This window comes from Eucalyptus grandis, chromosome 11 (assembly GCF_016545825.1).
Source record: "Eucalyptus grandis isolate ANBG69807.140 chromosome 11, ASM1654582v1, whole genome shotgun sequence".
In the NCBI taxonomy this organism is placed as follows: domain Eukaryota; kingdom Viridiplantae; phylum Streptophyta; class Magnoliopsida; order Myrtales; family Myrtaceae; genus Eucalyptus; species Eucalyptus grandis.
The window spans coordinates 24,618,650-24,639,070 of NC_052622.1; the positions used below are offsets into that span (position 1 = coordinate 24,618,650).

A 20,421-nucleotide genomic window follows, 5' to 3' on the forward strand; every position below is an offset into this window, starting at 1 on the left:
GACATTATTTTTGGATCCTCTAATGAAAGTCTTTGCAAGAAATTTTCTAAGTCTATGCGGGATGAATTTGAAATGAGTATGATGGGAGAGTTAACATTCTTTCTTGGACTCCAAGTGAAACAAATGAAGGAAGGAACTTTCATCCATCAAGAAAAATATGCGAATGATCTTGTCAAAAGGTTTGGATTGGAAAAATGCAAAAAAGATCGACATACCAATGTCATGTTCTCGGAAGATAGACAAGGATGAAGAAGGGAAGAAAGTAGATCAAAAGCTGTACAGAGCATGATCGGTTCACTTCTTTATCTTACCGTTTCTAGACACGATATTTTGTTTAGTGTTTGTATCGTCTAGGTTTCAATCGGATCCTAGAGAATCACATCTCATTGCCGTGAAACGAATTATCAAATACGTTGCTTCATCTTCAAGCATCGGTCTTTGGTATCCAAAGAGGGAGACTTTAATCTTCTAGGATACTCGGATGCGGATCTAGCCGGTTGCGAGTCGATAGAAAGAGCACTTCGGAACTTGTCAACTACTTGGAAACGAACGGTGTCTTGGTTTCGAGGAAGCAAAGCAACGTAGCTCTTTCAACGACGAAGCGAGTATGTAGCTCTTGGAAGCGCTATTCGCAAATTCTATGGATAAAACAACAGCTACAAGACTTTGGCATTGAAGATTCATGCACAGAAATCAAATGTGACAACACCAGTGCGATAAATCTCACCAAAAATCCAATCCTTCATTCAAGAGCAAAGCATATTGAGATTCGACATCACTTTATTAGAGATCATATTCAAAATGGAGAAATCTCGATTCAATTTGTTGATTCAAAAAAGTCAACTAGCGGACATATTCACAAAGCCTTTGGAGAAGAATCGGTTTGACTTTATCCGCTCGAGACTCAACATTTTGAAGCTTGAAGAAGTTAAAGTCTAGAGACTCACCAACTTTAAGACTCTGATCTCTTAGACTCTAAGTCCTGAGACTCAGACATTCGTGGCTAAAGACTGTAAGTTGTATTTCATCTAAAAGGTACTAATTGTCATTTAGTTATAATTAACTCGAAAAGGTACGATCTTTTGTTTAATAATTTTGCGATTATCGATTTTGAAAAGAAGTAATCGTTCACTTTCCTTGCACCGATCGAACTTCCTTTTTCAAAAACGAGTTATATATATACAGTTTTTTCCTTTCCCCAATTTTCAAAACCCTAAAAAGCACTCTCCTCTCGATACTGTTTCTACTCTTTGTTCATCGTCAAGAAAGTGGTCATTTTTCTTGGGAAAGCAAGTGAAGGAATCCTCCAATAGACAAAGAAAGATGTCGTCTTCGAGGAAATCATCAAGAATCGCAAAGGGGACCACAAAGAATGAAGAAGGGACCGACTCATTTCGATCTCACTGAGGAAGAAGACTTACCAAGTCGGCGACAAAGTCCGATTCGCTCTCCTCCACGTCATTCAGCATCTCCCGCCCACAAAGTGCAAGTCATAACTGAAGAAGAGATAATCGAGGATGCCGACCCAAGTAAGAGTTCAAAAGCCCTCCTTTTTGTATAATCTTTATCGTGCATTGAAAAGCACGGGTACTCCATTGAACTATATAGATGACTTCCTTAAGGACAAAAATTATGGGAATGAGTATCTTTTTGAAGAAAATGGAGGAATGGGGAATTGCCCCGAAAGGAAAAGCAGAGGAAGCACTTGCGAACATTCCAAGAGATCCTCGTATGCCGTGACAAAATCGATTGACGGGAACGATGATGACAAAATGTTCCTTGAATTTAAACCTAAAATGGGTGTGGCGGCAAAGGTGAAAGGAAATCGGATGGATTTGTTTAAATCCAAGGATCAGGAAAAAGTGTATTACAGTCTGTTGAAAAGAGGGGTAATCAACCCTAGAAGTGTCGATTTTGACTTCCCGGATTCCATCAACTTGAACCTAAGAGAGAAGTTGAATTTGCTTCAACTTGAGACTTTCGCTCGACTCTACGACGGGTATGATCATCGACCGCTTATTTCTACTCAAATCTTAGCTTTTTGGATGCGAATAGAATTTCATTCAGTGTTCGAGACAAAGTCTATGTGGTAGATGTGAATATGTTGGCGGACATAGTTGGAGTTGAACGGGGATGCTATCTCCCAATCAAAGTCTCACCGCTCGAACTACTCGGATCTTGTCAAAGATAGGGATGTAGATAAGAAAATTATCTATTCCGGGATGAATGCCATCAACATTGTGCTTCACAAGATTGTGATCAATTGTCTCAGACCTAAGTCTACTTCAAAGACTTCTGTGTCTCTTTCTGAAGCAAAGTTGATGTATGCGATCAACTCAGGACGGAAGTTTTCTCTCCCGCACACTATTCTTTTCCATATGTACAGAAAGCGTGTCAAAAGACAAAGGACAATTGCCTTATTTCAGTGCGGTGACCAAGATCTTCAGACATCGAATATTGAACGCCTCATACTTTTTGTGTTCGAACGTGTGATAAGATGGTGGTAGGGCTGAAAATGTTAATGAAGATGCGTGCAAGAACTCTCTAAGGCAATGGAGAAATTCAAAGTGAAATCTCCAAATCTGCTTCAAAAAGGGAAAGGAAAGAAGGCCATTGGTGCTTCTTCGAAAAAGAGGAAAAGAACTCTTATCCGGGAGGATGAGGATGAGGATGAAGATGATGAAGATCCCACTATTCCAAGAGATCGACAAGAACAAGACGTTACGTGTCTTATCCGACGTAACTTCAGCAGAAAGAGAGAAGAAGAAGAACGAGAGAGAGAAGGAGAAAGAAGTTGAGGAAGAAGGAGAAGAAGAAAAAGAACATCTGCTTTGATAAAACGGAGAGAAGGGAAATCAAGAGCATGATCATCACTCTTCCCTTTCGATGTCCTAGAGACGGGGAGTTAGCGAGCAAGAGAGGTCTCCACCTCATGCCGCTGAAGATCTAAGACAAATTCCAGAAGACCCAGAAGAAGTTCAGGTCTCTCAATTGCCTAAAGAAGATGATACGACGATTCCAAATCTGCCAGACCGTTCAGAAGCGCCATCATCTGCACACACACCATCTCGAGAAAGCCAATGCCAGTACACAGACGGATGATTCTGTAGATCTTCGTAGTATCATGAATATTCTCCGGAAATGCGTAACCAAATATATATTCGGACTGTGAAATCCAAGCTTTGAAGCATCTTTGGACAAGCATCTTGATCTCTGGAAGATAAATACAAAGACCTCGCTCCGCAACTTCAAGCCAATGCGAAGAGAGAAGAGGTAGCTCATCCGCGCATTCCCAAGCGAAGGAGTAGTCCAGTCCATTGGGGATTTCCAGATCGTGCGCATTCCCAGCGGACATGACTCCTTTCTCACCCTCTTTTTAATGATGACAAAAGGGGGAGAACCAATTTGAACAAACATTATTTTAAAACTTTATTTGAAGTGACTTTTGTGTTTATGTTTATTTTTGAGTATGACTTGAGAACTTGAACTTGAGTGTTAGACTGAATTGGTTGTGGATTTTGATGCTTGATTTGGTTGCATTTATATCAAGTATTGTTACATGGTATTACTCATGAAAGACTAACCAATTTCTTTGTGGATGCGAGTCCGGTTGTTTATTAATCTTTATTAGTTAGCCATATTGCTTGAGAAATGTTTTTGCAGGTCAAAGTTGTTCAAATCTTCAAGAAAGTTTTGTCACCATCAAAAGGGAGATTGTTGGAGAAATCTTTCCGAGAATATTTTGAAGCCGACAAAACATTTCTATCGATCTAAGTCTGGATATCGATAGTTAAAGTCTCAAGAATTTATAGTCTCAAGACTTTGTTATCTCAAGACTCAAGACTCAAGACTCAAGACTCAAGACTCAAAATTATTCTCACCGACGATCTTTCTAATCCAAAGTGTTGAAGGAAATCCAAAGTCGAGGTTTATGGTTGAGGATTTGATTCTATCCTCTCGGAATAGATTCTTTGGTTGGATAATCATTTCGGATTCTTTAATTCTTATCTAAGATCAATTGAAGATCCGATGGTCGACGAAATAATCTTGGATTATTCTATTCTTGAAACCGAGATCCCGATTGTATGGGCGAACAGATTGATGGGCTATCATCGATTCCTTAAATAGCTCGGATGATCTTCTTGATTGATTCCGTCCAACGGGTAGATTGGAGGAATTCCTTTGGTAAGTGCCAACGGCTATGATGGCATGAAGGAGTATAAAAGGAAGATGTTCTAGTTGTTTTAAGTGTGTGATCGATAGAAAAATTCCAGAGTCTGAAGATCCTTGATTGTTAGTTGAGGCGAGCGAAATTGTATGCGAGAGTGTTTATACTTGGTGACGCCTTGAGTGAGTGTGGTAGATCATCTACACCTAGAAATCAAGGAAGATCAACATCAGAACAACTCTTTGATCATAGTGGAATCCGCCCCAATCGGTCGGCCAATCGGTGCATAAGAGTGGACGTAGGCTTGAATCAAGCCGAACCACTATAATCCGAGTATTCAATTCTCTCTTTCACTTACTCGATCTTGCGATTGAATTTTTAATCGTTGCAAATTCTCTAATTGTTTAAATATCGTGCAAGCTTCGAGAAATTTTTTTGTATACCTATTCACCCCTCTAGGTACTCGTACTAGCTATTTCAGATGTGCTTATGCTAATCGATATGAGTGTTAAATGCTTTATTTGAAATATGAGTGTTGTACATTAATTTTTGCAAAACAGGTTTCAATATAAACAGGGTTGACCCTGTTCCCGGATCGGAAAAATAGGGTGGGTCGGGAACAAGGTCCAATGTAAATGGGTCGGGAACGGGTCCAAAAAAGAGAACCAGTTATAACGGGGTCGGGAACGGGGTTCGGGTCTAGACTGCACCCACCCCGGGACTCGATCACCCTAACGGAAAGAACTAGTTTGTACTTCGCGCATTACCAAGGAAGACCAAGGGCTTGTTTGACAAAATTGGAAAATAAATACTAAAAATTTAGGAATCGAAGTATCATATTTTGAAGTCTTTAAGTCACATGGTAATAGATGAAAATCTTAATAGTTTCTCTTCAATATAGGAAAGATTATTGGGAGGCTCTAACATCTGCTGTCGGTAACATTTTACTTTCAATTGAATAGTTTATGACTTAATCAATTTAGTAAGCTTGCATTTATTTATTGCATTTGATTTCTCTATTAGAATAACCCATTAAGTTGTGTACAATTAGAAGTTATCAAACAGGCTGAAAATTTTGATTTTCAACTCTTAATTAATATGGTTACCAAATACACTTTGGCTTATCAATCTAGGGGCCTGCGACTTGGTCACCGATGAGACCTGCAATGGAGGTAGACAAAAAAAAAGAGTGACAGAACGAAGAGAAGGGCAATGGTCATTGGATTGAATAGGCTGGAATGGGAGTTGAAGGAGGTTTTTTTTTTTTAATTTTTTAATATGCAAATTGAGAGAAGCAAAGAGAGGATTGTGTGACATAGTCCACATCAATGTATTAGATGGCTAGATAACAGTGTTAGCTATCACTAAACCTGTCAAAATAGATCATAATTACTTTTCTTAACCCAATTTTTAATAGGTTGAATTTTATATGGATTATTATATTCAATAAATTTGTCATAAATAGGTTTATAATGATAAAGCCAAAAATCATATGTATATTTAATTTTGGTTGAAATATGTGTTAAATGAGTTTATAACTTACTTGCAACCTATCTCTATGACTATGTTTATGTTTACTTAGGGCGCGTTTGGTAACCATTCTATTTTAGAGAACAATTTTTGAACATAAATAATTTTTTTTTCTATTCTTAAGAACAATTTCTGAGTATAAGAACGCACTTGGTAACTATAAAAAATTTATATTCCAAGAATAAAAATGCATTTGGTAAACTTGTATAATTTTGTTATTTATTTTAATTTTTCAATATTTTTATTTTTTTCTTCTTTTTTTTTTCCTTCTTTCTCCTTTGTGGCCGGCAACTGTTGGGCGAGGTCGGTGACCTCGCCGAGCCTCGTCGGGCCACCGCGAGGGCCGATGAGGCCCAACCTCGCCCCCACCGATCGGCAAGGCTTGGCCTCACCTTAGCTAGGCGAGCTCGAGCTCGCCTAGATCTGGCGAGGTCGCTAGCCATGGCCGAGGCTGGTGACTAGCCAAAAAAGGAAGAAGAAGGAAATAAAAGAGAAGAAGAAAAAAGAAGAGAGAGAAAAATTGATTCTCGGAATTGTTCCCAAGAACAAGAAGTTACTTCTTTCTACTTCTTATTTTGTTTCAAATCTATTCCCAGGGAACAAAAAAATAGATTTTTATTCTCGGACAAAATTTTTACCAAACACGTTTGTTCTTTTTTTGTTTTTTTTTTTGTGACCCGGGAACCTCCGTGCGCGCTTCGCGGCGGAGAGTGAACCCGGGATGGGTGGAGCCCCACCGCTGGCCCATCCACAAGTAAGACGCGCGTTGAGCATTGAAGACTGCGTCCACGAAGTCTCGAACTCTTCCCCTTGGCGTGGAGGGTACCAAGCCTTAACCGCGCGGCCACCGCGGGCGGTGGTTCTGTTCTTTTTTTGTTCCTTGGGACAAAAGAACAGAAATTTTTATTCTGGGAAACATAAATACTTTTTAACAAATAGACTCCTACTTTATGCTCTTACCTCAGTTTGGATATAAATTTTCTAAATTAATTTAAACGTCAAAATATTTTAATTAAATGAATTGGGTTGGGTATGAATTGGATTAGGTATGGGTCATTACATTTGTTCTTATATGGAAAATTGATCAAAATAAATTAAATGGTTTAATTTGGATCAAATCATTTTTGACTTGACTAAATCTGACTCACCCGTTTGATCAATCTAGCTGTCACATTAGCAATTTTCTTTTAGTATACTTAACGGAAGGATCATATTAAGCAAAAACAAAACATTACAAAGAATAAATTAAGCAAAAAAAAAATCATTTACAATGAAGAAAAGTTCAGAAATGATTTGTGATATTACCCTCGTAGAGGGTAAGTGTTTGGTATAGTTGCAAGTTGTCAACAAGATGTTTCACCTAGTCTCACTCATAAATTTAGACCTTCGTCCCTAAATTGGTCACTTACGAAAGAAGAAAAACCAAGATTTTTCACTAGATTTCCAGTTGACAAGACCAGCTAGTCAACAGCCAACGCTTGCCGCCTCCCCTTTCTTTTCTAATTCAATTATTTATTGATCTATTTCAATTATCTAGTCAGTCCAACACGGTGGCTATTTTGAGTTTTGCGATTTCTTTTGATTATTCATAGGAATGTGCAACGGAAACCGCCCAAACCGGGACCGGACCGGACCGGCCAGTTTTGGGCGGTTCCCACGGTCGGCGGTCCGGTTCCCGGTTCCAAGGTGGGAACCGGACCAATCGGACCGACCGGACCGGGCTAAATTTTTCATATATAATTTATATACATATAATATATAAACACATATAATATATGAATATTATATATAGAACTTGTTGCAATCGGAATTGCAATTGAGGTAGCAATCTCTTATGTGGCCAAGAGACCACTAAAGCTCTTAGAAAACTTATTTGTTAGTTTTATCTTCTACTCGATGTGGGATAAGGCTATAGGAGTTCCTCATGCTCACTCTCTCTCTTGCTCCCCTCACTTGCAAATGACAAGGCACTTCAAGCCTTAAAGAATCCGACATCAACTAAACATTCAAAGCATATAAGAGAGATTGTCTATAAAACCTAAGCCAAGTACAAATTTTACTCAAATTGTTCATGGCTTTTATGCAGAGTGAAACACATAAATTATGATTAATATTCACGCAAGTGAAGTTTGAATATTTTGCACGTGAAAACACGTGTGAGTAGTTTTATTAAATCGTCCGAGAACCGAATTGAATTGATCGGTCCAAAACATGGTCGTTCTTTAATGAATGGTCGTTATTTAGTGAAAAAAAGAAAGTGTTGATCATATTGGACTGAATCGGACCGGACTAGAACTGATGGTCCGGTCCACGGTTCCCAAAATTGGGAACTGGTTTTCCCGGTCCGGTTCCTGGTTCGATCGGTTCCACCTTGGAACCGGACCGAACCGGGAACCAATCACCCCTAATTATTCAACACGTCGCGATGCTTTTGCAGTGGCGGGCGAGCAACTCGTTACTTACTCATAAATTTAGACCTTCGTGCCTAAATTGGTCACTTACGAAAGAAGAAAAACCAAGATTTTTCATTAGATTTCCAGTTGACAAGACCAGCTAGTCAACAGCCAATGCTTGCCGCCTCCTCTTTCTTTCCTAATTCAATTATTTATTGATCTATTTCAATTATCTAGTCAGTCCAACACGGTGGCTATTTTGAGTTTTGCGATTTCTTTTGATTATTCAACACGTGACGATGCTTTTGCAGTGGCGGGCGAGCAACTTGTTACATGTTCTCTCTTGCCGTCGGATGGACGGTCCGAGATCAAGCCCCCTTGACATGTAACGAGCAACAGCTGTCTATCAAAGCTTGTTCCTGCCAATCCATCATCGTCTATAAATTATTTTAAAAAAAGAAAGAAGATCTTTGTGGTGACAATGTTGACCCTTGATTTTTCCACTCCAGCTCATCTTTTTTAATCGACGATCCATCTCAACACTTCTCATCTTCCCTCGAGTTCTAATTCCAGAGTCCATTCGACAGAGTCATCGCCGTCGTCGACGGTGGTTTAGTTTCTGTCTGTGTCCCTAATGGCTAGCGATTCCGTCAAAGCTCAACAGAATGAGCACACGATCAAGGTCTGGGAGGCCAACAAGGACCGACTGGAATCCATGCACCGGCGAATCTCCGAACCCCCGAAGCTGTTGAGTAGAGCCGCCGGGAAGACCGGTTGCTGCATCTTCCGGGTCCCGAAGAGCCTGGCCGATATCAACGGCCGGGCGTACGAGCCCCGCATCGTCTCGATCGGTCCGTACCATCGTGGCGAGCCGCACCTCCGGATGATCGAGGAGCACAAGTGGCGGTACCTCGGGATGGTGCTGGAGCGCACCCGCCCCATGGGCCTCGGTCTCGAGGACTACATGCGGACCGTGGCGCCCCTGGTCGGGAGCTCCCGCGAGTGCTACTCCGAGGCCATACCCCTGGACGACGACGAGTTCATCGAGATGATGGTGGTCGACGCATTCTTCATGATTGAGCTGTTCCGCAAGGTCAGCCGGCTTGTCCCACACGAGCGGGACGATCCGCTCTTCAGGGTGGCCTGGATTCTGCCCTTCTTCTATCAGGACTTCCTCAGGCTCGAGAACCAGATCCCCTACTTCGTGCTTGAGCGATTGTTCGAGATGTCGATGGTGTCCCCTGAGGAATCGAAAAGGTCGCTGGCCGAGCTCGCGCTCGAGTTCTTCAATAACATCATGCAGAGGCCCGACGGCGTGATTGCCGCGTGCAGCGATCTTAAGGGGACACACCTGCTGGACCTGGTCCGGTCAAGCTTCATCCCAAGAGACCGGCCTGAGCTGGAGGAGCCGCCGAGGGGAACAAGGGCCTTCACCCATTTGATCCAGAGCGTGCCAGAGCTCATCCGTGCCGGGTTCAAGCTGCGGCGTATCGGGGAGGAGGGCGAGAGCTTCCTGGTGGTGAGGTTCAGGGACGGGGTTCTGGAGATGCCGACAATCATGATCGACGACTTCACGAGCCCGTTCCTTCTCAACTGTGTGGCTTACGAGCAGTGCCACGACAGCTCGTCCAACCACATCACCGCCTACGCCACCCTCCTCGACTGCCTCGTCAACACGGACAGGGACGTCGAGTACCTCTGCTACCAGCGCATCATGGAGAACTACTTCGGGACCAATGGCGAGGTCGCACGGTTCATCAATAACCTCGGCAAGGACGTGGCCTTCGACATCGACCGGTGCTACCTGTCCGGGGTCTTCAACAGCGTGCACGAATACTACAGCAACAGCTGGCGCGTGCAGTGGGCGTTCTTCAAGTCATGGCTGTTCCTCTCGTCCCTCGGCGCGTCCGTCCTGTTGCTGCTGACGATGGCGCAGACCTTCTTTACCGTCTACGGTTATTTCCGTCCCCCTAAGTGATGGAGCTGGGGCCAGAGTTTTGATTGAATTGCACGGTTTTGTTTTTTGAACAGGAATCATGGTTGCTTGCGGAGAGGAGACATTCTTTTTCGGATAATTATCCGCAAATTCACTGTCCTCTCACTTCATAATATCCACATTTTGTATCTCTCAGTCTTAAACGACCTATTTACCCTTGTACGTGCCTGACATCTATAACCCAAAAGTGAAATTTAATGCCGAGGACTGCTTTATTATCTCCTTGAAGTTCTTGTCTTTATAATTATTTTAACGAAAGAACTCTCTTCTTTTGAGTTATCTCCAACAAAAAAAAAAATTGATGGGGAATTCGAAAGGCTTGATTGAAGTCTTGTAGGACTAGGAAGGTCATTTGGTCCAAAATAGATTTCACCAGTCTCAAGTTATAATCAACTTGTTATTTCTATACGATGAAATCTTAGCATGTTCTTCACTTGCAACTGGATGGATCTTGCAGATCAGAAAGTGTATGAGGTCTAAGGTTAATGGCGTTTGAAGACTAAAAGACAATCTCTTTGAAAGGCAAGAGAGGACCAGGTTTGCGAGAAAGTACACTTGTCTCATATTTTTATTAATCTTTATCATGAAATATAGATGCCACTTGAAATCTAATGCAAAATGTAAGAATGACTATAGTAAATCTTGAAATGTGAAGAATAAGAGAGAAAAAAAATCGAGGATGACAAGAAAGTAAAATTGAGGACGATATTAAAAATATTTCCTTTTGTAAGAGTAAGATAAGCCTTGGAATGTAAAGGCTTTCCATTTTTTTTTACTCTTGATGCCTTTCTTTTGTGGGTTTTATAATGTTTTTTCTTTCTGGGAGAATGGAAAGAATTCTTAAATGATTTTGCTTCATGTAATGGTTGGCCTAACCACGACATAGTCTCTTTTTGGGCAATGTTTTCGTACATATACTCCTTGAGATAATTTATTTGTGTTTTAGGAGCAGTGCCCCTATTTCGAAAATGTAACTGTGGGCCTTTGGGAGCCAAGTGGGCTCCTAGACAATGACGTAATAACCCGCTGTGGGCTGCAATTATCTTGGATCTTATTTTTATTAATGTTAGCATTAAGATGTTCATATTTAATAAGGCTCCACCTTCATTAGTTTCATTAGAATTGTAATGACTTTTGCTCCTTCTAATCTCCTTATGATATGGTATTGTGTTTCTTAGGGAGAGAAGAAAGGAGTAGAATATGGATTTGAAGTTGGGTTTGGCTGTTAGACTTCTATTTAAATTTAAAATTATCCTGTCTTTTTTTTTTTTAAATTGCTATTAATGTTCATTTGTCATCCTTGAGCGATTTTGGTACTACTATGTTTTGTCGGTTTGGATCCCGTAACGAAACATTTTTCACCAAGTTATATATATTAAAGAAGACTCACGCTCTCTATGTTAGTCTTGGAGAGTGGTCAAATGTAAATGAGACTACACTTTATAATCTCAAAAAGAAGTTGCTGTCGCACATATAATACCAATGATAATTAATGTCAAAACCTCATTAATGACATTATTTTGACTTTGTAAAATAATGAAGCCCATTAAAATCGAAGTAGCCTATACAATATCAAAGGTACTTTGACAATGTTGGATATGGATAAAGGCTGCGTTTGGATTCAGCTTTTCCAAGCGACTTTAGGCTTCCAAAGCCCTTTGGGCTAAAAATGGGTGTTTGGCAAAAACATTTGCAAGTATCTTTAGCTCAAAACTTGCCTTTTGAAGGCTGAAAGCCCAAGGCAGGGGTACCCCTGCCTTGGGCATTTCAGCTTTCTCGGTAAGCTGAGGTGTCACTGTTCATATTTTTTTTTTCCAAAATTATCCTTACGAACTTTTTGTTTTTCCGTTTTTTGCCCTTGTGAGGAGCACTTGTTCATCTTCTCCGTCGAGGGTGGCTCTGGCGGCGGTTGCTCGGGTCGCGCGACCACCGGCGAGGTCGCGCGACATCCGGCGAGGTCGCGCGACCCAGCGCTGCCCTCGCCGAGGTCGCGTGACCTCGGCGAGGGTTGCGTAGCCTCGGCGACGGCCGATCGGGGTCGCGCGACCCGGGCGCGGCCGTCGCCGAGGTCGCGCGACCATCGCCGAGGTCCCCGACCTCAGGCGCGGCCCTCGCCGAGGTCCCCCGACCTCAGGCGAGGGTTGCGTAGCCTCGCGACGGCCAATCGGGGTTCTCGGAGGTCGAGGCGGCGTCGCGCGATCCGGGTCGCCGGAGGTCGCGCGTCGCCTCCCGGCCCGCATCCGGGGGTCGCCGGAGGTCGCGACGGCGTCGCGCGACCTCGCCGACCCATCCGGGGTCGCGGAGGTCGCGACGGCGTCGCGCGACCTCGCCGGCCCGGATCGAGGGGGTCGCCGGAGGTCGCGAGGGTCGCCGCCGGCCGCCGGATGCCGCTTGCCCTTTGCGGTTTTCATTCTTTTATTTTTTTTATTTTTCTTTTGATATTTTTTTTTTCACAAAAGTCCTTTGTCCCCCAAACACCATTTTGCTCAAAGGTACTTCATAAAGAGCTTTTAAATTACAATTTACCAAACACAATTTGCATTTTGGAAAACACATTCAACTCAAAGGCTTTTGCATTTTCCCAAAGACTTTCCCCAAAAGTCTTTCCAAACACACCCAAAATGCTTAATAGATCACTACTTTCCACTACGCTTTAGAACACAACGCCGGAATCTAATCAACAATGCTGGACAATGAGAAAGATGCTTTATGGATGACGATCCAAGATAGATATGAGGACACAATGTCAAAATTTAATCAATGACGTTGGACGATGGTAACAACACTTATTGTACATTGCTCTTAAATGCATATGTAGACATAACGTTGGAATTTAATCTACAACGCTGAATTAGAGCAACACTTAATGAACATTGTCTCTAGATGATGATGATTACGCAATGTTGGAATCTAATCAACAATGTTGGATGATGGGTTAGCATTGGGATCTAATCAACATCACTTCTTAAGATATAGACACTCGTTAGAATTAAATTTACGACGGGAATCTTAAGCTACCACTAGACTAAGACTAAGTAAATATAAAGGTAATGTAAAGTAGTTTTGTGTGTTGTTTGGGGAGGTCTTTTGTTAAATGGCTTGTGGTATTTCTAGGCTAACTTGGTAATTGTCAATGGTCAGTTACTTTCTCCTCAAGAATTGCTCCACATTTTAAGCTAAATTGCCTTATCTATGTTGGTTTGACAACTATGTTGTGGCTTCCCAGCGAGTGTTTACTACTCCTCTTTTGAGTTGGCATTCTTCTAACTATTTTGCCTATTTTCATCACTAATGTTGCATATTCATCATTTATCTTTGACTTTGACACATGGTGCTCCGTTGCTTCGTCATGATATTATATGTCTTGGTCTATCAAAACTTAGCCGCCCAAAATTCCTTAAAATCCTCAATCATCTTTTCTTGCATGGATATTCATGGGCCAAGCTGATGTAGATTATGACCCAATTATGGTTGTGATGATTGTCTCAAAGCTTTCTGTTCCTCGTGCCATGCACATGCCCATTGGGATATTTTTGGATGTCAACATATACTCCTTTTAAAAGAAGTAAATTGAAAATTTATTTCTTTTAAAGAAAATACCTTGTTTTGCGCGTAATCTACTATGGATGATCATTATACCTTTCCATTCTTTGACATATTCACAACTGATACGAACCAACGGCTCTCATTGCGTCTTGACACGTCGCTTAAGCTTTTAGAAGATTTTCTTAATTTTTTGAATCATCGTCCTCTATCACAAATGAGTACACACCACCGTCTCTTTTGCACTTTGTCTTCTTCCTCAAACTCTAAACCTTGCATTCCCTATTTGTCACGACCAAACCTGCTCGAGACACACGACAATCTGTGCTCATCGTCATTCATTTCCTTTAATTCATTCAATTTCGATGTCCCAAGAGGCGTCATCGATCCAATCGCTTTATTCAATTAAATATGCAAGCGGAAGCATAAACAATTCATTCAATCAACAAATAGCGATAGTTATAACCACACTCATATATATACACATATGCATCAGAAGATTGTCGTATAAGTTACTATCGATGAAACATAATAAGTTATTGAGTAGAACATGATAAGCTATTGAGACAACTTATCAAAACCCTATGATAACCTATCATATCAAAACACACTTATCACATTAACAAAACATCATTTAACCTTAATCTAGCTCTAAAGTAACTCTAAAATGCAACAACCTGATTCAAGGGCTGGAAAGCCACTCACGCCTAAGTCCTAGCTTTAAAAAGCATCAGGGGAGGAGCGGCAAGACCGGACAGTGGCTGGGGCTATTGGTCACCCCTCCAAAGCTCTCGTGAGTGGGCTAGACGGCGTCCCGGGCGACTGCACAGTGGCGATGGGTGGTGATTGGTTGTTGATGAGGGAAATACAAGGAAAAATGAAGAAGACGGCTTGAAAATGAGATGCAAATGGACAAGGGATGGCTCAACTATGGCAAGGAAGGAGAGAAAGATAAATTTGAGAGCAAAAGTGAGAAAATGAGAGTGAGGGAGAGGTATTGACAAATTTGGGGAGAGAGGAAGAGTAGTCCATGTTTGGGCTATTGGATGGCCAAGATTACAACATGCCATGTCCCATCTAAGATTAAGGGCTTGGATCACTTCTCACTTTACTTCTTGTCCAAGTCTTGTTAATGCCATTTGATGAACCATTCATGGCTAGGTTAAGATAGGATAGGTAGGCTTAGATAAGGTTAGGGGATGACATCACCTCCCTCATCTTCAGCGCATGGGTATCCCTTCCTAGCTCATTTCCCATCTTGCCCTTTTGTCCTTAGTTGAATGAGAGAGTAATTTGGTTATTTCGCCAATATTAGATATCGTTCACGCACATAGGGTACATTAAAAGTCAAGATTTTGCATTGATGGCTTGGTGGACTTGGAGGACCTGTAGCCCCATTATGGTAGCCCACCTCTTGGGCGTGCAGGCCTTGGGCCGCCCACATAGGCTTAGGCCCATTTGGGTCGTCCATGATGGGCTTCGGCCCATGGGCTGCCTAATCGTGGGCTTGAGCTTATTGGGTTGCCCAACACGGGCTTGGGCCCATTTGGTCCTTCACCCATGGCCCGTTTTTACTTTTCTGAACTTTTGTATTCCGCTGATAAAAAACCAAGTTTTCATTTCAAGGTGGCATTTTCGACCTTTTTGGGGTCTACAATCCTTATTGTAATCCTATTCAAAGATTGGATGCCGATGTAATTCTGTTCTAAAAATCAGGGTCGGATTACGGATGTTACCCTATTCATAAGTCTTCCATGGCTGCTAAAGCTCCTAAATTCAAACTTGAATCCTTCATCTCAAACTTCAACTGCCTTTCCCACGCAGATGAAGCCAACTATTGCCGATTTCAGCTACTGAGTGTTGTAGAAGAGAATAAGAAAGCATTGCTTTTGGTTCCTACCTTCTTGGATTATAATCATGTTCCTGCTCTTAAGCCCTGCTTTCCTACTAGAAGGAATGAGAAGCCTCCAACACAATATTTTCCCATAAAAGATATTTGGACGTTTGTCCCCACCAAGTTCCAAAGTTTTCTTTTATTTTAAGAGAATTTCCATGTTTGGTATCTATGATTACATGATGATTTGCCTACCTGTTTAACATGGAAGAACATGGGTATTGAAATAGCACTAGAGGTTAACGTGCTGGCCCATGATTTAAATAGAGGTTTATTAGGTTCTGCTGACTATTTTTGGTCCCCATTAATCAATTGCTTCTTTTTCCCCTGAGGACCCACCTGTGACCCTTTTAGACATATTCATCATTTCTGAATTTATTTAGATGGCATTTTTGTAGATGCCATCGAAGCCCTAGAGCACGTCCATATCCCCAATGATGTCCTAACTTATGGTACCTTTCTCGATGAATATCATAAAATCTCAGGTCCCATTCATTTTAAATAACAAACTGCTTTACTGCTTTATTATCTGTTGAAATATGTATTCTTAAATCTAGCTCTTAGAGTCTTCAAAGATTTCTCTAGACTCGCTGCCAACCTTGTGAATGGAAAGAAAGTAGCTCTTGGTCCACTCATTACGTTATACCAATGATAATTAATGTCAAAACTTCATTAATGACATTAGTTTGACTTTGTATAATAATGAAGCCCATTAAAATCGAAGTAGTCTATACAATATCGAAGGTACTTTGACAATGTTGGATATAAATATAATGCTTAATAGATCGCTACTTTCCACTACGCTTTAGACATAACATCGGAATCTAATCAACGATGCTGGACAATGAGAAAAACACTTAATGGATGATGATCCAAGATGGATATGATGACACTATGTCGGAATCTAATCAATGACGTTGGACAATGGTAACAACACTTAGTGTACATTGCTCTTAAATGCATATGTAGACACAACGTTGGAATTTAATCGACAACGTTGAATTAGAGCAACACCTAATGAACACTGTCTCTAGATGAGGATGATTACACAATGCTGGAATCTAATCAACAACGTTGGATTATGGAATAGCATTGGAATCTAATCGACATCACTTCTTAAGATATAGACACTCGTCAAAATTGAATTTACGATGGAAACTTAAGCTACAACAACTAGGCTAAGACTAAGTAAAGATAAAGGTAACGTGAAGTAGTTTTGTGTGTTGTTTGGGGAGGTCTTTTCTTAAATGGCTTGTGGTATTTCTAGGTTAACTTGGTAATTGTCAATGGTCAGTTGCTTTCTCCTCAAGAATTGCTCCACGTTTTAAGATGAACTGCCTTATCCATGCTGGTTCGACAACTATGTTGTGGCTTGCCCAACGAGTGTTTACTGCTCCTCTTTTGAGTTGGCGTTCTTCTAACTATTTTGCCTATTTTCATCACCAATGTTGCATCTTCATCATTTATCTTTGGCTTTGACACGTGGTGCTCCATTACTTCGTCATGATATTATATGTCTCGGTCTATCGAAACTTAGCCGCCCAAAATTCCTTAAAATCCTCAATCATCTGTTCTTGCATGGATACTCATGGGTCGGGCTGATATAGATTATGACCCATTTATGGTTGTGATGATTGTCTCAAAGCTTTCTGTCCCTTGTGCCATGCACATGCCCGTTGGGATATTTTTGGGTGTCAAAATATACCCCTTTTAAAAGAAGTAAATTGAAAATTTATTTATTTTAAAGAAAATTCCTTGTTTTGTGCGTCATCTACTATGGATGATTATTATACCTTTCCATTCTTTGACATATTCACGGCCGACACAAATCAACGGCTCTTATTGCATCTTGACACGTCATTTAAGCTTTTGGAAGATTTTCTTAATTTTTTTAATCATCATCCTCTATTAGAGACGAATACACACCACCGTCTCTTTCGCACTTTGTCTTCTTCCTAAAACTCTAAACCTTTCATTCCCTATTTGTCATGACCCGACATGCTTGAGACCCGTGACAATCCGTGCTCATCGTCATTCATTTCGTTTAATTCATTTAATTGCGACGTCCCAAGAGGCGTCGCCGACCAATCGCTTTATTCAATTAAATACGTAAGTGGAAGCATAAACAATTCACTCAATCAACAAATATCGATAGTTATAACCACACTCATATATATACATATGCATGAGAAGATTTTCATATAAGTTATCGGCTAGAACATGATAAGCTATCGACAAAAATATAATAAGTTATTTGGTAGAATATGATAAGCTATCGAGATAACCTATCAGAACCCTATGATAAACTATCATATCAAAACCCACTTATCACATTGACAAAACATCATTTAACCTTAATCTAGCCTTAAAATAACTCCAAAATGCAACAACAACCCAATTCAAAGGCTAGAAAGCCACTCACACCCAAGTCCTAGCTTTAAAAAGCATCGGGGGAGGAGCGACAAGACTGGACAATGGATGGGGCTGTTGGTCACCCCTTTAAAGCTCCCGTGAGTGGGCTGGACGGCGTCCCAGGCGGCTGCACAGCGGCGGTGGGTAGTGATTGGTTGTCGATGAGCAAGATATGAGGAAAAATGAAGAGGATGGCTTGAAAATGAGATGCAAATGGACAAGGGGTGGTTTGGCTATGGCAAGGAGGGAGAAAAGGATAAATTTGAGAGTAAAAGTGAGAAAATAAGAGTGATGGAGAGGTATGGACGAATTTGGGGAGAGAGGAAGAGCGATCCATGCTTGGGCTATTGAATGGCCAAGATTACATCATGCTATGTCCCATCTAAGATCAAGAACTTGAATCACTTCTCACTTTACTTCTTGTCCAAGTCTTATTAATGCCAATTGATGAACCATTCATGGCTAGGTTAAGATGGATAGGTAGGCTTAGACTAGGCTAGGGGATGACATCACCTCCCTCATCTTCAACACATGGGTGCCCCTTCCTAGCTCATTTCCTATCTTGCCCTTTTGTCCTTAGTTGAATGAGAGAGTAATTTGGTCATTTCGCCAATATTGGGTACTGTTCACGCACATAGGGTACATTAAAAGTCAAGATCTTGCATTGATGGCTTGGTAGACTTGGAGGACCCGCAGCCCCATTATGGTAGCCCACCTCTTGGGCATGCGGGCCTTAGGCCGCCCACTTAGGCTTAGGCCCATTTGGGCCATCCATGATGGGCTTCGGCCCATGGGTTGCCTAATCGTGGGCTTGAGCCTTTGCCCAACACGGGCTTGGGCCCACTTGGGCCTTCACCTATGACCTGTTTCTACATTTCTGAACTTTTGCATTCCGCCGATGAAAAATTGAGTTTTCATTTCAAGGTGGCATTTTCGACGTTTTTGGGGTTTACCAATCCTTATTGTAATCCCGTTTGAAGAATGGATGCCGATGTAATTCTGTTCTGAAAATCAAGGTCGGATTGTGGATGTCACACTATTCATAAGTCTTCCATGGTTGCCAAAGCTCCTAAATTAAAACCTGAATCCTTCGTCTCAAACTTCAACCGCCTTTCCCACGCAAAGAAGCCAACTACTGCTGATTTCAACTACTGAATGTTGTAGAAAAGAATAAGAAAGCATTACCTTTGGTTCCTACCTTCTTGGATTACAATCACGTTCCATCTCTCTCCAATACAATATTCATTCATAAAAGATATATGGACATCTGTCCCCACCAAGTTCCAAAGTTTCCTTTTATTTGAGGAGAATTTCCATGCTTGGTATCTATGATTACAGGATGATTTGCCTACCCGTTTAACATGGAAGAACACGGGTATTGAAATGGCACTAGAGGTTAACATGCTGGCCCATGATTTCAAAAGAGGTTTGTTAGGTTTTGCTGTCTATTTTTGTTCCCCATTAATCAATTGCTTTTTTTTCCCCTGGGGACCCATGCTTGTGACCCTTTTAGACATATTCATTATTTTTGAATTTGTTTAGATGGCATTTTTGTAGATGCCATCGAAGCCGTAGAGCATGTCCATATCCCCAATGATGTCCTAACTTATGGTACATTTCTCAATGAATATCGTAAAATCTTGGGTCTTGTTCATTTTAAAGAGCAAATACTTTATTGCTTTGTTAGTTGTTGAAATATGTATTCTTAAATCTAGTTCTTAAAGTCTTCAAAAATTTCTCTAGACTCGTTGCCAACCTTGTGAAAGGAAAGAAAGTAGCTCTTGGTCCACTCATTATGGTTGTTTTTGTATAGAAGCCTTACCCATGGTGCCTTTTCAATGTCATCAAAAGAAACTAGGGTTCTTTCTGGCCCATTTTGGATTTTGTAAACGTGTATGGCCCTTTATTTTCCTTTTTTGTTTAGGAAAATTCCTTGTGCACTTCATTCAATCCATCATCGAAATCCAAATAGCCAAAACTTTAAAGTTTAGGTTGTCAACTGCTTATCTTATCACCTAGGAAGGTTCTTGATGGCACTGCCTCGTTTGTTTATTTCCTTTAGGAGATATTAAACCTCGACCAAGCTTGTACCGATCTCTTTCCTTATGATATTCCTGAGTTCTATTACATTTTCTATGATAAAACTGATTATGGGTGACTTTGATGCCTTTTGGTTGAGTGTACTTATGCCGACTGATCTTCCAATATAACTATATAGCAAGGGAAGGTTCTACCATGGATTTGAAACTTATTCTTCACAATACTGTGCTAGGCAATTTCTTCTTTATCAGGGTGTAACCATGCCAATTGCTTACTCCATGGAATATTCTTTGATGAACAGGAAGAAGCATAATTCTAATAAGGATGAACCTTTTGTTTGCTGCTCTCGAATTACTATAGTAATGCGGGATCGATTTTTTCCAAACTTCGAAGTTAATCAACATTTTCTAGGAGTTATAGCGGAATACGCTAGTTGGTAGATTGC

The 20,421-nt window shown here is 41.1% G+C and overlaps 1 protein-coding gene across 1 annotated transcript; it reads left to right on the forward strand.

Annotated features, from left to right (window-relative positions):
- The first annotated feature begins 8,605 nt into the window (after positions 1-8,605).
- On the forward strand, positions 8,606-10,292 carry LOC104425518 (UPF0481 protein At3g47200). The gene has a single exon (XM_010038219.3). It carries the CDS (start codon positions 8,726-8,728, stop codon positions 10,067-10,069), a length of 1,344 nt encoding a protein of 447 aa, XP_010036521.2. The 5' UTR covers positions 8,606-8,725; the 3' UTR covers positions 10,070-10,292.
- Positions 10,293-20,421: the final 10,129 nt, after the last annotated feature.